The sequence below is a fragment of the Anastrepha obliqua genome, chromosome 2 (genome assembly GCF_027943255.1).
Source record: "Anastrepha obliqua isolate idAnaObli1 chromosome 2, idAnaObli1_1.0, whole genome shotgun sequence".
Classification (NCBI taxonomy): Eukaryota; Metazoa; Arthropoda; class Insecta; order Diptera; family Tephritidae; genus Anastrepha; species Anastrepha obliqua.
The window spans coordinates 612809-630432 of NC_072893.1; the positions used below are offsets into that span (position 1 = coordinate 612809).

The window sequence follows — 17624 nt, forward strand, 5'->3', positions numbered from 1 at the left end:
TTAGGCTAATTTAGTACGCTCACCAACGGTAGTGTTGTGAAAAATTGGAGAGTACAGCGTTAGTAGTACGTTGACACGACACTTAGTTATTTTCCTTTCGCGCATTCAAATATGTAATTAATAACTGATTTTTTTCGAACAACCGAGCAAATGTGTTTTAGTTTTGTGTTTTTGAATCCGCTTCAGATCCATTTTAATAAACAGATTTAATACATATGGAATGGATCTCTTCAACATACTTATGAGATATTGTTACTTTTACCAAGAAACTTGTCTTATCAACATAGAGACTAGGGACGAATTTAGAAATCATGTGTAAAAAATAAATGTCTGCCCATTTTCAGTACAATGAATGTTTACTCGGTTTAATATGTCAAATGAATGATACATAAATCACTTGAAACGGTTGCGAAAGGTTTTCTGGCCAGAAACTTCAAATGGCCGATTGAACAGTTAAAGTCGAAGATGTCTCCCTTGTTAGAGATTTTTGTCCAATAGAAAGCGCATTGAACAATCTGTAATTGACCGGATACAATTCTTTTGGCTTTCTTAAGCATTTGGTGAAGATGTAATTAAATTTGAACAACGTGACTATATTTTGCGCGATGGCTCAATCATTGACTTTGAAAAAATATTAAGGAGATATCGTGTTCTAACACAAAAATACCTTTTAGAAATATGTATGTATGTATAAAGATCATAAAATTCAGTTGTGATATAATTTCTTAATTGTATATTAATATGTACATATGCACGTGTATAAATATTTTATGGAAGCGTCTTCGAGATGTAAAATTCACTCACATTTGGGGGTTTCGGCTTATTAACATCTCGGCCCAAAAGTTTTCGAAACTAAATGGAGACTAAATGCCGCGTAAATTGAACAGTATATGAAGTGCAAAGGCACCCGGTTCCCAATTCATATAATATTAATCCATGCCAACCACTTGTGTGCCTTCGTTAAGGGAAGCTGTTAGCCCACTTATAGCAATTTTACCATTGTAATATTTTGATCGTATTGACCGCCTCTTTTCGTCGTTTTCATGACTTACTCATAATGTGCGAATAATATAATATTATATAATATTTTCCGCGTTGTCGAACCTACTTTTAATTATTAACTTGAATTTCAAACGAATGATATAGAACTTGTAAGATTTTACTCGCATATGTGTGTAGCAGATATGTGGAGGGTGATTTTGGTACAGAAGTACTTGGTTGGCTATCAGCTTCTAACCATTAAAATAAAGAAGCAACAATGCGCAACCGAAAAGTCTGAAATACAAAATTAGACAAAAAATTAAACATCACTAACGCTGGCTAGATTCTTTCCTGTGTTTTGCGGTGCGTTTCAAAGAGCAGTTACAAATTTCCGCCTCAGCTGTTTGAATTCTACGTCATTCTACGCCAATAGTAAATGTACACATACGAGGTGTGTTCAAAAAATAAGATACACTCGTCTCGAAGATATCTTCACGGTTTTAGCAATATAGCATGTTTAGTTTGTTTATGAGAGGCATTAATAAGACAAATGTTTTGCGTGCTCGTATTTTTTGAACACACTTCGTATACATCTGAAATTATAATTATCACCCGCATAAAAAATGCAATATTTGCATGCATAGCTTGCTTAAAAGAAACAAATATTGGTGAATTAAAAAAGCCATATGCACAAAGCATCTATTTAAATATCCGTAATGAATATTCACAATACGCCAAATCTTGGAAAAGACCTATGAAAGGAGAATCGGCACACATCATCTTTTCATCGATTTCAAAGCTGCATTCGACAGTACGGAAAGGAGTTACTTGTATGCGATGTCTGAATTTGGTATCCCCGCAAAACTAATACGGCTATGCAAGATGACGTTGCTCAACACCAGCAGCGCCGTCAGAATTGGGAAGAACCTCTCCGAGCTGTTTGATACCAAACGAGGTTTCAGACAGGGTGACTTGCTGTCGTGTGACTTCTTTAACCTGATGTTGGAGAGGATCGTACGAGCCGCAGAACTTAATCGCTCAGGCACAATTTTTTATAAGAGCGTACAATTGTTCTCCAAACTGGATAAAGAGGCAAAGCGAATGGGTCTGGTGGTGAACGAGGACAAAACGAAGTACCTCCTGTCTTCAAACAAACAGTCGGCGCACTCGCGTGTCGGCACCCACGTCACTGTTGACAGTTATAATATCGAGGTTGTAAAAAACTTCGTATATTTAGGAACCAGCATTAACACCTATAATAATGTCAGCCTGGAAATCCAACGTAGAATCTCTCTTGCCAACAAGTGCTATTTTGGACTAAGTAGGCAAATGAGTAGTAAAGTCCTCTCTCGACGAACAAAACTAACAATCTACAGGACTCTCATCATGCCCGTCTTAACGTATGGCGCAGAAGCGTGGGTGAGAGAAAGATTCTGCGCAAAATTTTTGGACCTTTGCACGTTGGCAACGGCGAATATCCCAGGCGATGGAACGATGAGCTGTATGAGCTTCACGACGACATAGACATAGCGCATAAAGCGAATAAAGATCCAGCGGCTCCGAAAGTATTTGATGCGGTACCAGCTGGTGGTAGCAGAGGAAGAGGAAGGCCTTCTTTGCGTTGAAAAGATCAGGTGGAGAAGGACTTGGCTTCATTTGGTGTGTCCAACTGGGGCCGGTTAGCACGAGATATTGCGTAAGCCGCTATTGCGCCAATTAAGAAGAAGAAGAGGATGAATGTGTAAAGACAAAATATATATCTAAATCAACAGCTAGCTTTATTTATCAAAAATAACATAATTTCATTACGTATTATAAATTGCGTAGCTGCAGATACTGCCAATACCACTACAGTAGTCAAGTGAGCATGCAGGCTTAATGATACTGAGCTGTACTAAATTCATGATCTTATTTATAAACATCCAATACATGGCACAACACTCAATACAAGCGCAAAGTCAAATGTTGAAAAGTGTATGAGACTACATTTTTGCATGGCTTTGATGTTGTCCTTCAATGAATGCTACCTCAAAACAGCAAAAAGGGTTAGTGTTGCCAGACACCTCAAAACAGAACGAAGCTCGTATGCAGGTAGAATTTTGCAGTGGCGTTGGCTAGAAGGGTGTTTGTAAATTTGTAGAATTTTTATATAGAGCTTCTTCCCGCGTACGCGGCCTTCGGCTGCATTTCAAAAAATAGCCCCCATCAGTCCATCTCCGGCTACGCTGTCTACAGTATTTGAAAAAACGAATGCTCTCAAATTAAAACGTGATATTTATGTGTGTATTATGGAGATACGATAACCCCCATTCCCATCATCAACGCTGAACTTAAATTCTTCATTTTTGATCGTTTTTTTATTTTCATTTGCAGGCATCCGGCAACCCAATATTGTTCCAATGAATGGTTATTCTCGTTTAAAATTGGAAAGTGATGATATTGATAAATGCATTGCATTGAATTTTCATTGAAGTATTTTGTTTTAATTGTTTTATGTATGTACCCAGGCATAGCTGTAAAACAAAAACCACGAGAGCAATGTATTTTGATTTCTGCTTTGGTCACTAAATGTCAGAAACTATAAACAAGGATTGGGAGCTTAGAGTAATTTAAATTAAATTTGACAATTTGGAGACGAAATAAATAGAAAAAAATCAAATCAGTTGCTCTACTGATACTACCTGTTCAATTGATATATATGTATGTATGAAACAAGCTGTTTTGTTCACATTTGTGTTTGTCATAAACTTTATATACGTATATACTTTATATACAGGGCGGATCTAAACTTTTTCCTACAGAAATGTTTCCAAAGTCTTTAATATTTCGCGCTTCTGTTTATGCTATAACAACAGTTGCGTTCGTTAACAAAATAATTTCTGATATTTATTCCTAATTTTTGCAAGTAGGCGTTCGTTAACACCAAATAATTATCTATCACTCAAAAATTGACAGGGTAAAGTGGCAGTTCGAGACAGGAGGGCCAGTGAAAATTATCAATCACAAAAACATAAAAGCATATACATATGTATATGTACATAAGTATATATACACCCAACTTTGTTTTTACACGGTAGAACGTTCCTTGGAAATGCGTGCAAAAACACAAGCAATTGTGGGAAAAAATACATGCGACTTATAGTAAATTTGGCGATAAATCCCAATCATGTAAGATGAAAAAATTCTAAATATTTTCCAAAGAGCCGCGCAAAAAAAATAATAACGAAATCCATATCATATAAGTATATATAAAACAAAAAAAAATCATTGTTCATCGTTGACATGTTTTTTTAGTTGGTGTGTGTGAGCTGTGGCAAATTGCTTCCTTACTTCAGTCACAGTTGGTATGCCAAAATCACGATGAGGGTCGCTATTCCTTATGTAGTATGGCGCATTTACCATACTCCGCAGGATTTTGTTTCGCAGATGTTAGACAGAGGTGAGCACTTTTGGCTAGCGCATCCCCAAAATTGCATAACGTAAAGCTTATGATTGTATTTTTTTTAAACAAACAAATTCTGTGTTCGTTAACTTTTTTGCTTTTTTGCTCTTTGGGAGAGAATTTCCGCTATTACACTCTTGATTTGGATTGATGATTGGCGTTGACTAATTTTGTCTTGACAGCTGATTGTTATTTTGTAGCTAATCTGTCATATGAAAACGAGTAGATTAATTTTTCTGGATTTATTGCCTGAACGGATTCAAAATCAATATATAGATTGAATAACTATTTATTGTTTAATAATTTAGCTTAATGTTATTGGAATTCATCCTTAAGCGCATTACACTAAAAAAACCTATATTTTGTAATTTTTCCGAATGTCTATGCAATTTAACTCTGAACATAAATGAATACAAAAATAAAAAATGAAGAAAAAAATTATTTTTATTTCTAAAAGAAATTATTTAAAAACTTGCCTGTTCTACCATTAAGGTCGTCCGTTGACTAGCGGTAGGACATATTATATTTTGCAGTGCTAAATAAATACTTACCGTTGAAACAACTGAAGCATTTTGAATTGACTGTTGTTCATAACCGCAACAATCACCCGAAACATCAACAGAATTTAATTTTTTTGTGATGCTCGTTGCAACGAACGCCAGCTATGTATCCAGCATACGGATGATTTGAACTGTGTTTTGGTTTTCCTCTATTCAGAACTAATAATAATAACAGGTCAACCTATGTGTTACAAAGCATATGACAAAATTCCCATTGAGTTCAGTGAAGTAAGTCGCTTCAATGCGGGATTTATGTGAGAAATTGATTGCAAGGCTACCCTATATTTACTCTCCTTCAAGTTTGTGTAGGGACCGATGTTTGTCCGATTTGAGAAAACTCACAGCCAGAGAGAAATCAAGAGAAACGCGTTGTTTTTGATTTGGCCAACTCCTATTAGTGCCGTAATATTATAACCGGCAATTTCTTTATCAGATATGACTTGGCACAAGAATTCCTCAAACGAAATATGACTATTGTTGGCACTGTACGAAGTAACAGAAGATTCCTTCCAATGGGCAGTACTAAAAAAAGAGAGCTGTAGATTGCTTGTTCACAAGCAGGGTTTTTTCAGCCAGACAGTTTACTCTTGTTACAGGCAAACTAAGCGGTGGCCTATAACTCTTTTTACATAGCAATTTCATTCATATATTCGCTATTAACGGTTTTTTTCTGGGACTGGAATTCAACCAAAACATACAAGCGAAGACTTTACTTAGAAGCGCTGGAGTATACGCAGCGTCCCCAAAAATGGAAAGCGACTGAAAAGTGGCATAGCACATGGCCTTTTCCCAAGTGGAAATCGTCGAAACATTTTCGCGCATTGTGTGATATGTGGAATTGCATTGTGCCCTCGCAACGAGCTACGAGCTCGTTTTCCACCTCTTACAGCAAAAAACATACCCAATGAGTTTTAAAAGAAGGTTTTGTATTTTTAAATTATCGGCATTTTAAATTCGCATAACTTTAGAAATAAAAATTCATTATTTTTCAAATTGCACGATGTAATCTTTGAACTGAAATATCTGACTGGTCATTTTTGACCTTAGCAAATAAGGTGAAGTTTTTCTTAACGATGCAAAAGGGGTAAGAAGTACAAATATATATATAAATAATTACATATAATAATAATTGGGGCGTGCGTTTTATACCGCCTCCAAACGACAGATGGTTTCTCATGAGGAGCATTTCATGACAGAAATGCACTTGGAGATTGGCCACTGCCTGCATATGGGCGACCACTATTAAAACACCTTTGCTATCATTTTGATTTTTCGTGCTCACTACAAGCTTTAAACCCGGGAGATATCGAGTGGTAGTCATTCGCCAACCCATTCCGCTATGGCAGCCTATGAAACTACAAATAAAGGGTGATTTTTTACCTATTATCTTTTTAAACAGTTGGTTTAAACAGCTGACGCACGTTTCGTGTTTTGTTTCACTGTCAAACATCTTCAGTTTGGTCTATAATTTAACCATGAATCGTCTTACAAACGAACAACGCTTGCAAATCATTGAATTTTATTATAAAAATGCGTGTTCTGTTAAGAAAGTTTAAAGTCGAAAAATTGTGTTCAGCGACGAAGCTTCATTTTGGATAATTGGGTACGTAAATAGACAGAATTATCGATTTTGGAGTGAAGATCAGCCAGAAGAATTACAAGAGTAACCAATGTATCCAGAAAAGGTCAATGTTTGGTGCGGTTTATGGGCTGCAGGTATCATTGGACCATATTTCTTCAAATATGCTGCGAATCGTAACGTAGCTGTGAATGATGAGCGCTACCGTGAAATGATATCCAACTTTTTTTTTGCCAAAAATGCAAGAGCTTGACTTGCATAACATGTGGTTTCAGCAAGACGGTGCCACATGCCACACAGCACGCGTAACAATGGACTTGTTGAGAGGCGAGTTCGATGAACTTTCTATTTCATTGCCGAAACATTGGAAAAAGTATGCCAAAATTGGACTAAGCGGATGGACCATTTGAAGCGCAGTCGCGGTCAATATTTGACTGTACTATCGATTTAAATAAAAATTCCATGCATTTTTCTGAATTTTACGTGTGTTTTTTTGAAAGACTTTCCTATAGCTCTTAAAAAATCACCCTTCATTATAAATATTTTCTGAAGAAAAACCAGTGCAAATCCTATGAATACTAAATGCCAAACAACACATTCGAACACACGAAAACAAAAATAAACACATTTTTATTCATCACCCTAAAATGATGATTAAGTATTAAGAATAGTACGTTGTATATGCACATTTTTTCAGCTCTTGGAAGTGACATGTACATCATATACAGCCTATCTAATAGAAGCGCGCCCGCCATAACTCGGAAACTATTTGACCAATTCGATTCTAACAAACTGCTTTGTATGGGCTTATAATATTTATAATACGCAACATATTCAATAAAATGTATAGTCACCGATATTAGGCTGGCTACACATCTTTGAGTCATACTTTGTGTTAATTTCTGTGCACGATGTGGAAGTAATCGGCTTCTTGATAACTGTTTGGGCATCCTTATTTGTTTTCCTTTGAGTTATTGCTCTCTTCTCTTTCCCAAACATTTTCAATGGAATTGGCATCAGACGACTATGAAGGCCAATCCAACATATCAGCCCCATTTTGCTGTTTCTGCTCCCTACACCTTCGGCTTCAATACTTGAGATCGTTGTGATCTTGTAAAATCCAAGGTTGGCTAGTTCTTCCCAATATCTTCGCAGCTAATGGCAATGATGCTTTTTGGTAAATTTTATTCATCAAAACTGCATTCAAATTGGCTGTAAACACAAACAGCCAAATCCTTTTGGGAGAAAGAGCCCCAAACGTCAACCTTAACTGGATGTTTAAAAGTTCCTTGAAGTTGTCAATTATCAGCAGAACACCAGGGCCGATATATGCAACTATTCGCCCAAAAGGAAGATTTCCGCGTGAGTATTACCTTTGTCCAATTCCGTTCTGAATTTGCCTTAGCCCATGCAAAACCATTTTCAACGTGTGATAATGCGGCCGCCGTAGCCGAATGGGTTGGTGCGCGACTACCATTCGGAAATCACAGAGAGAACGTTGGTTCGAATCTCGGTGAAACTCCAAAATTAAGAAAAACATTTTTCTAATAGCGGTCGCCCCTCGGCAGGTAATGGCAAACCTCCGAGTGTATTTCTGCCATGAAAAAGCTCCTCATAAAAATATCTGCCGTTCGGAGTCGGCTTGAAACTGTAGGCCCCATAAACAAGACGCACACCACAAATAGGAGGAGGAGCTCGGCCAAACGCCCAAAAAGGGTGTACGCGCCAATTATGTATGTGTATACCGTTGCACCCATTTATTTATGAACGTCTCCGACTTCTTCAAATATTTTGCTGCAGATACACGTGATGTTTTTGGGCCTGGGTGTGTACATAGAAACACTGCTTCAAATCAAACAACGAACTTTATAAATTTCTCATAAAACTAACAAATTGCACAGCGCGAATTGCGAAAAGGATAGCATTTAAATAAATTATTAATTATAGTTAATTTTTGTAACGCAACTCTAAGTTTGAATTTTGTCGGTCACGTTTCTTTAAGACAGACTGTATATATGGCATGTACTAAACTAACTTTCAAACTATCTTATTATATATTTGTTGAAAAAAATATTTTATTTGTTAAAATAAAATATAAAAACTTACTGTTTTAAGTTGCTCAGTATGTTTGTATAAAAAACTCCAAATTAAGTTCTTGTAAATTCATTTTAATCGGTCCAATAAGTTATGTTATATTAGGCATATTCCTGCTTGCTGCCCATTTACATTAAAAAAAGAAATTTTCTGTCAGTGTAGCATTTGGAATTTTTATGGGATGAAATATGTACATATTGAAAAATAAATAATATAAACATCCAAATATGTATACTTTGCAATCCGATCAATAAAATGTTTGCATCTACGATATGTTACAAGAAACAAAAAACAATATAAAATATCATAATACAAGACTCCTAATATGTTGCCAATTCTTATTTTCGTTACCCACATCGGAACTTGATATAAAATTATTGTAAGAAAAATATCCAAGAAAACTTTTTTCATAGCCAATTTATGTTGGAAAAATATTTTCTAAACTGTAGAGAAGCTTTTGAACATGATAAACTGACGTTGATGCCTGCATTGAATTACCACTTTGCAAAAATATTTCAAATTGTGACTTTATCAAGCTACGCAGCAGCAAAAGCATGTTTGCATCATTGGTAGGCAACTCAAATTTTATCCAATTATCTATAGACATTATAGCTTTTGGGTTATTAATTTCAGAGGGGTCTGGTAAGGAAAGCGCTTCAACCTTTGTCATCAGTTCGTTAAATGTTTCATTTGAATCAACAGTTGCATTGCCAGAAACTGACTCTTCGTTATCTGAAATTTTAGAGTCGTCCAAAGCGTCTTCATCCAGCACACAATCTCGACCACATTGAAGAGCAATTACCACAGGCGAAACTACGGTGTTCATATTTATCGAGCATTTACTACCAACACCTGATTTTTCAAAGAATATCACCCAATCGAATGGGAGTTCGTCAATAAAATCTTTTAAGTTTTTCATGCCAGGTGGGTTCAGCGCCGATGTTCTCTGTAGTAGTAACTGCTTTTCTGCTCCCGAAATAAGCGTCCCTTTTTGGCGATCAATTACTGCTACGTTAGGGTAGAAACCAGCAGCCAAACAATAACGTACCATATTCCAGTCATCATTAAATAAGGACGCTTGTTGTCCCAAACGAAATTTTTGACATGTCAGATCAGCAATTTGACGCCGCGTTGCACAAAACACTTCCATAGCTGATTGCGATAGATAGTATTTATTGCAAAACTCGCGAACACGTTTCCTATTGTTACGTACTGAGCAGTAAGATTTATACAATGAAAGTATTCCCAGCTGATCGCTAAAAGTCTTCCCTGCAAATGATTTTCGTTGGAACGAGGCATGACCTTGAGCTGCGCGATCCGTTGGTAAAATGAAAGGATCTTTTACCGAATGAAAAGCGACAATAGTCAATATGGAATCAAAGCATTTAAAAAAAATTCCGTATAGTAAACATTTGCCCAATTGTACATCCAAGGGAATCTCTACCAAATGTCGGCCTAACTCTGTTACACTTTCATCATCGTTGAAAACTTCCAGCATTTGTAGCTTTCTTACCGCATTTTGCACACTTACACTTGAAGGCGGATTTAGAGCCCTTGCTAAAAATGTTGAAACATCACTTTGACGATCCAGCGTCTTAGCGTATAAACAAATTTCAGTTAAGGGTATACGCATGAATTCTGGAATGCAGAATTCTGGCATATATTCATATGTTGCTGTGGAATACAATCGGTAGCACACCCCATTCTGAGTGCGACCGGCACGGCCAGATCTTTGATTCGCATCTGCTTTGGATATCCACACCGACTGCAGCTGCGATGACTCCGTGATTGAGTCATGAGTTTTCATTTTAACCTTTCCTGAATCGATAATGTAGGCCAAATCGGGTACTGTTATTGATGTCTGCCCAATATTTGTGGAAAGTATAATTTTGCGCACTGTATGCCTTTGTAGTGCCTCAAATTGATCCTGTGAATCCATTTGACCATGAAGAATACAAATTCGATATGTATTAGCAGGAAGAGTGCTTTGGATGAGATCCCTTTGCTGGACGATATCATTGTAACCTGGTAGAAAAACCATAATAGCACCAGGATGAGGACTCCGGTAGAGACCTTCCAATAACGACAGAATCAAATCGTGATCGACTTCATTTTCGTCGTTGAACTGTTGCTGATACGCAAGCAAAATGCGTTGTTTGTTTTCCAGTTCTTGCTTTAATTGCATTTGCTCCTTTAAAACAACATCCGAACTTTGTAGTATTCTTAAACAGGTCTCGTCCGAATGCATTTTCGAATAATCAAGAGCAGTTAGCCCTCTCGCATCTCGGAGGTGGACATTGGCCTGATGAAATAAAAATAGCTCTACATATTTTGCGTAGTTGCATTTACAAGCTGCCATAAGTGGAGTAATACCTAATAAATGATTGCAGTAATACGTAAAAATATCTATAACAATCACATATTTAGGGGTATACCTGTTTGTGAGTGCGCGGCATCTACAGGCATGCCTTCGCTTTCAATAAAATACTGCATTTGGTCAAACAAGGCAAGTAGTTCCTCCTCACATCGAAAGTTTTCAAGGCAACACTGATCTATAATTGCATCTAAGCCCTTTTGCAAATACACATCACTTAATTTGGCTGGGTTTTCAGTTGAATAAGTGGAATTGTTTTCCACACTAGCTGGCAATTTTGCATATTGTGGTGAATTTGATTCATTCATTGAACGCAAATATTTCTCCATTAAAGCCGTTCGATAGCCGGTGCGATAAAGTATATCTTCAAGTTGGAAAATTTTTACATTAAACCCTTGTCCAGGCACATTCATTACTGGACAATCATTGAAGTATTTTGAAAGTAAACTAATGTCCATTGTGGCAGACATAAGTATCACCTTAAGATCTTTATCACGCTTTAGCTGTTCCTTAATGGTTATAAGTGTAAAATCTGTGTACTTATCACGTTCATGAATTTCATCTATTATTAAATGAGTTACTTTACGAAAGAAATCTTTCGCATCAGCCATTATCGAACGCAATAGACAGCCACTTGTTGTGTAGATTAAATTAGTAGTTTTCTGAACACGACCTAAAAATCAAAATTTAAGATTAAAATGCAAAAACATGAATTCTTATGATTTAGCCCTTACGTACTTTCCAATCGTATTTGGTAACCAACAGTATCACCGATTTGTTCACCCCGTTCTTCCGCCACTCTGTGGGCAACAGAAACAGCTGCAACTCGCCTCGGCTGTGTTACCACAAGACGGCATGGACGATTTCTACGCATACTATCATTCAAAATATACTGCGGCACTTGTGTGGTTTTGCCTGAGCCAGTTTCCCCACTGATGATAAAGATCTAAAAAATATTGACAATTTACAGCCGTTCGAATTTCATAATTAATGTTTTGTACAGCATGTTGTTTTAGCATATTATGTATTTCCTCTTGATATAGGTAAATAGGGAGCTCCTGTTTATCTCGGTAAAGTTCAGAACTTATGCGATTGGCACGCGACGGTACAAGGCGTGATCCCAATCCAATTAATAACGACTCACTCCGCAGACGATTTTTTTTTTGAAGTTGTTGTCTTGAGATTTGTTGATGTTGCACACGATTTGCATCAATCATATGTGCTTCAAATACGGGTAGTGACTTTTCAAGAAGGGAACGGCTAGCCGCCGATAATTCCAGCTTACGTACATGTCCCAAAGATTTTAAACGTTTGCGATGTGTAATGTGAAGTACGCGGTTGCTTTCGGGGCCATAACTTCGTGATAATAACCCAAGATGTGCAATGTATTTATGGAGATATTTTCGTTGTACATTGGATAATCCCGGAATAACCAATTCAACATCAGAGCCGGCTAAGAATTGTGATATACGCTGGTGCAGTTGCAGGCGATCGTCCCTAGATAAAGTGGGTTCTTTGTTACTATTCTTGCCTCTAACTCGGTTTTTTGTTTTCAACATTTTCCGCAGAGTTTCCCACGTTAATTTCAGCACGAATGCTATAAATATATGGTCTTAAATTTAAATAGAACTTTTTATTATTATTGAAATTATCCTGACGCGTTCAGCCAGCTTGTATATATTTGTACAAAATTTTCTTTTTTCAACACACCATAGATATGATATTATACACCCCACAATTTTTAAGCATAGCACTCTGTTCTATCGAGAGCCTATTACTGAGGAATTGAGCGTCTACACTATTACCCCACCTTTTGGGTTATTTAATATAATATAATAGTGGCATTTTTTTCTAAGTAAGTTGCAAATTAAAACTAAGTAGAATAGTGAACTTCGTTGATAATAAAACCCCTAACTCATTAAAAATTAGGTTAAACCTTGTCGGCAAAACTGAACTCATACCAAGGCGAATTGAGTACTGAAGGTGGCGCCATTAAAAACAATTACTTTACTCTGACCTCGGCTCCCTTTGCAATACAAAACAAGCTCACAAAACAAACAAAAGGAGGAGAAACTGCATGTTTATAAAAATTCAGTGAACGGGTTGGTAATATTGTGATTTGTTAGATTAGAGCTAAACAAACTAATTCAAACGAACTGCCGCGTATCAAATTGTTAGAGCACAAATGAAAATTTTGGAAAGTATGTATGTTTGCGTATAATTTCTTGTGTTTGGCTATTTTCATTGCTTTCGCCTACTCTTCTTCTTCACACACACGAGTAATTCTCCTTCCCTTTGTTTGTTTATTGATGAACTCTTACGATACAGCGAATTCGGAAGAAATCTTCTTCTTTATCATTCTTGAACTTATATGTACATTGTGTTGCAAATAAAGAAAAACTTGTCTGTTGTAAATGAACCCTGTACTTTCTATGGATAAAATTAGTGCTACCAAAACTTGCAAAAAGAATGTTCTAGCATACCCAAAATTTCTAACATTATTTTATGTTTAACAAAAGTAAAAACTAAACACATAATGTATCATTTAATTCAATAACTAAAAATATATTCGTTCTGTACAAAACAGTCCCCTCTATACATTTGTACAAGCTATTCACAAATTAATTTGCAAATGTATTTCCTTATCATGTTCAACTTGTGGCCGTAAAGTTTACTTCAAATAATATTTTCAATTTTAATAAACATGTGCTGTCACAATCTCTCAATGTGACAATTTTCATCTCCTAGTATATTATAAGCAGCACTCATCCGAGGTTTTGTTGTCGTTTTCATTCGGGAAGGATTTTTACATGCCAGGTCCCAGACTCAGCGTACAACAAACCGTATGAAAAGGAATCGTCCTGGCAAATGAATGGCAATTAGAGACTCCCCCCATTTGCGTGGACTTCTACCCACGAAACCATCCATCCATGATACTGATATCATCGCCCTTAACAACCGAGCTGTTAGTTCTGCCTTTCCAAACTGAATAAAAAAGCACGAAGTATTTCCTGTCATCATGCAAACAGTTGGCGCGCTGCCGTATCAGCACCCATGTCACTGTTTACAGTTATGATTTTGAGGTTGCTATTTGAACAACGAATGATTAAACGAGTGTGTGAATACATGTGAAAAGATCGTCCAATATTCGGCTGTCGATCCTCCTGTGGCGTGACAGCCAAGTTCCCCTCACAATTTTATTGTTCACCGTAGCTAAAAAGCAAAACTAGTAATCTATCATCCTTCAAGAATGATAGAATAGAAGATTGCGCCTTCCGAATTAGGCGTATCGTAAGAGTCCATGAATAAACAAACAAAAGGAAGGAGAACTAGAAGAAGAAGAGTATGCGAATACAATGGAAATAACCAAACATAAGAAATTATGCCCACACAATTATTTTCTTGCCACGGCGTCCGTCACATAAAAACGCAAACAAACTACATTTGGAGGCTTTATAATACTTTGTACTATCACAATTTAACACGCGTCACTTCGTTTTCATTAGTGTGTTTATTTCGAATCTCACAAATCACAATTGTTTTGTTCGTTTGTTTTGTAGTGGAGAGGAAGATGAAACCAGACTTGTCAAAGTCGCGAAAAATAAAGTAATTGTTTTGGAAAGGTGCCACCTGCAGTACTCAATTCGTCTTGCTGACATCTTAATATACAAAGCGAAAAAAGTCAGCGTTTTTATTTTTATCGCCTTTAATAGATTCCCCTTGTTACGAGTTGAAGCAACAAACATTTTGTGCAGTGTTTGGCAAAGTGGTATGTTTCTTTGTCGTTACTTTATTTGGTTTTTACATATTCACGAAAATTTTAACTAGCAGTACACAAAATGGCAGACAAATATACATATATAAACTTTGTGGCTACCCCAGTGCCACCACCTTTTTAGATTCGCTTTGGAAATATCGATACTTCCTTAACTCCGATAAATTTGCAAAGATTTTATGATAACTTAAAGCGAATCTGTAAATTCGCCTGATAATGAACTTTTTGAAGAATTGTGGGATTTTTGCTAAACGTTTTTAATGCTGAGTATAGATAGTTTTGATAGGTGGAATAAACTTAACAGAAAAGTAAATTCGTGTGCATTATACTCGTATGAAGTTATTAGATCGACAACACATTAAAAATGAGCACTGAGCGTGGAAATGCATCACGAACAAGATCTCAAAAGCATAAAAACCGCACCGCTTTCAAAAATGATCTGCACGACAAAACGCATCAACAAAAGAAGCTAAATTCTTTACACGTATCTGAGGTTTGTCAACATTGCAAGGATGTCATAGAATGGAAAATTAAGTATAAAAAATATAAGCCACTGACTCAACCAAAAAGCTGCACTCGTTGTCAACAGAGGAATATAACAAAAGCATACCATGTGCTCTGTCGTCAATGCGCGCTGGAAGCACGTGTATGTGCCAAGTGTCTCAAAAATGCGGAGCAGATTGAAATTGAACCACCACAGCCTACAATAGAAGAGCAGAGTAAGCTACAGGTTGAAATGGATCGGCTTATAAAATCGTTGCCTGAACGTAAACGTAGAGCTTTTCTTCGTTATATGAATAAAGGCAGAAGACAAGAAGCTTTAGAGCAGAGTTCGCGCGATGAGAAATTCGACGAAGTTGATGGACAGAAGAAGGAGTTAGTAAGCCAAAAACATTTGCCCCACACTCGAGAAGATCTGCTACAAAAGATTGAGCTGCTAAAGCTAAATAATGATAGTTCCGGATCGGAATTTGATTCCGAAATCGATGAAGTGTAATTTTTAGTACATTTATTAGATTAAATAGCAAATAAGTGATTTCGCATAAAGGATAATTTATCTGTTTAGTGGTCTGGCCACCACAATTAATTCTTTTAAGTCGTTCAAAAATTATTAACAAAATACAATTCCGTAAAAATGTTATTTTGTGTCCCTAAGAGCCTTCGCACACTAGTCGTATCGTCATCGTCACTACATAAAAAATAATGCTTGTCCGCACACAATGTAGCTTGCTGTCGTCAAAGTGCGAGTTGTCAATATGTCGAGCGATGAAATTGAACTTATTTAATGGTAATTATATTCCCCATCGGAGGATAAATTAAAGAAAAAGGAGGCACTGAGTACATCCGTAAATTAGAAATATCTCAAACAGCAGATTATTCATTGGCACAACGAAGTTGCAAGAGGATGATTGCAAGTTTCAGACTTGACGATGACGCTACGACCCGTGTACGAAGGCTCTAATTGCTCATTCAGTAACGCTTTGAGTTGCCGTATTAATGTAAACGCAATGACTATGGTCCATTACGACGTATAGCCAACTTCATATACAAATATTTTGAAAGCGTAGTGACAAGCAATTCAGCTGATTTAAAGGTTTTACGTTTTTCTATTTTTTTGCGTGGCTAGCATTTCCTACTTCACTGGCAGTACTTCGTTTGCGAGTTGTCCCCAGCAAAATTAGAAATAGGTTTAATTGGGCGACAACGACAATTTGCAGTTTGCAGCCTCAAGTCGTACTGGTTTTAAAATGATTGCGTTCATAAGAACGTGTGTATTTTAATATTTGACAAATGCTGCCTGTCGTCCGCCGTCGTCAAAGTGTTTATACTACTACTTAACTTGAAAACGAATTCCATTGTTGTATTCTTAAAATTTTCAACAAGACATTTTGTTAAAACATTATATAATATAAAATGTATGAAATATAAATTGCGTCCCTTTAATTAAATCGTTATATGTATATGGTATGTTTAGGTTTGTTCGTATGTATGTATGTAAGTATAAACACGTATTAATACGCACTTAATTTGAAAGAAGGATACTTATTTTGCGCACTAATATCGAAAACGAGAATATATAATATACAATACGATTATATGAGATACACCTTACAAGTAGCCAAAAAACTAAAGGCCATTTTCCTTTTGTATCTGCATAATAAACAACTGCGCTAAGGACTACGCGGGATTAAATTGTCCGTTATATTGTATTTATTTCAAATGAATTTACAATACTTGAGACTAAGACTTCTTATATTTAAGCGAAAAAAATAAAAAAGAAGTTAAATATCAAGATTATTACATAACAATGATTTTAATTGAGACTTAAAACTAAAACCTAAAATTTAGTAACCACGGGGGCAAGGCCTAATGAAACGAAGAGCTTGTTCGACTCAAAAACTATATTAATCGAGGGATCAAAGCCACGTACAGTCTTGCTAGTGGCAACGTGAAGGAGATCAAAATGCCGCAAGCAGCTACGAGGCACATTATAATTAATTGTATTCAATAAAGAGAGACAATCAGCTGAGTCGGAGACTATATCAAGTAAAAAAAAGAGATTGCCAAATAAAATTATAGAATATAGATGCAGTGTTATTAATTAATCGGTTGGCACCGACAATTATAGACAGGCAAAGACTCTGAGGGACTTCTAGAGAGACAACGGAAATGAAAAACAGTATGCTCCAATATCGAACGGACATACACATGACCCATACACAGTTTTGAATCATGGAAAAGCTTTATAAATAATATATTGTACAAAAAAGCAAATTAATATTTTGTTGGATATCCCCGATGATTTAGGACTTAATTCA

General features: G+C 36.4%; 3 protein-coding genes across 10 annotated transcripts in view; 2 read left to right on the plus strand and 1 right to left on the minus strand.

Annotated features, from left to right (window-relative positions):
* LOC129239099 (dual specificity protein kinase splA) overlaps positions 1 to 17624 on the plus strand; it is a 76345-nt gene that overhangs the window by 23844 nt on the left and 34877 nt on the right. The window lies entirely within an intron of this gene.
* LOC129239101 (3'-5' RNA helicase YTHDC2) overlaps positions 8710 to 17624 on the minus strand; it is a 44214-nt gene continuing 35299 nt past the window's right edge. The window contains exons 2-5 of the mRNA XM_054874402.1: positions 12032 to 12627; positions 11769 to 11976; positions 11092 to 11703; positions 8710 to 11029 (exon numbers count right to left, since the gene is read on the minus strand). Coding sequence (XP_054730377.1) covers positions 9075 to 11029; positions 11092 to 11703; positions 11769 to 11976; positions 12032 to 12627 — 3371 coding nt within the window. The 3' untranslated portion in view covers positions 8710 to 9074. The remainder of the gene's footprint in view (positions 11030 to 11091; positions 11704 to 11768; positions 11977 to 12031; positions 12628 to 17624) is intronic.
* On the plus strand, positions 14962 to 16735 carry LOC129239103 (uncharacterized protein C9orf85 homolog). Its single transcript, XM_054874404.1, has one exon. The coding sequence runs from the start codon at positions 15170 to 15172 to the stop codon at positions 15800 to 15802; it is 633 nt and encodes a 210-aa protein (XP_054730379.1). The 5' UTR covers positions 14962 to 15169; the 3' UTR covers positions 15803 to 16735.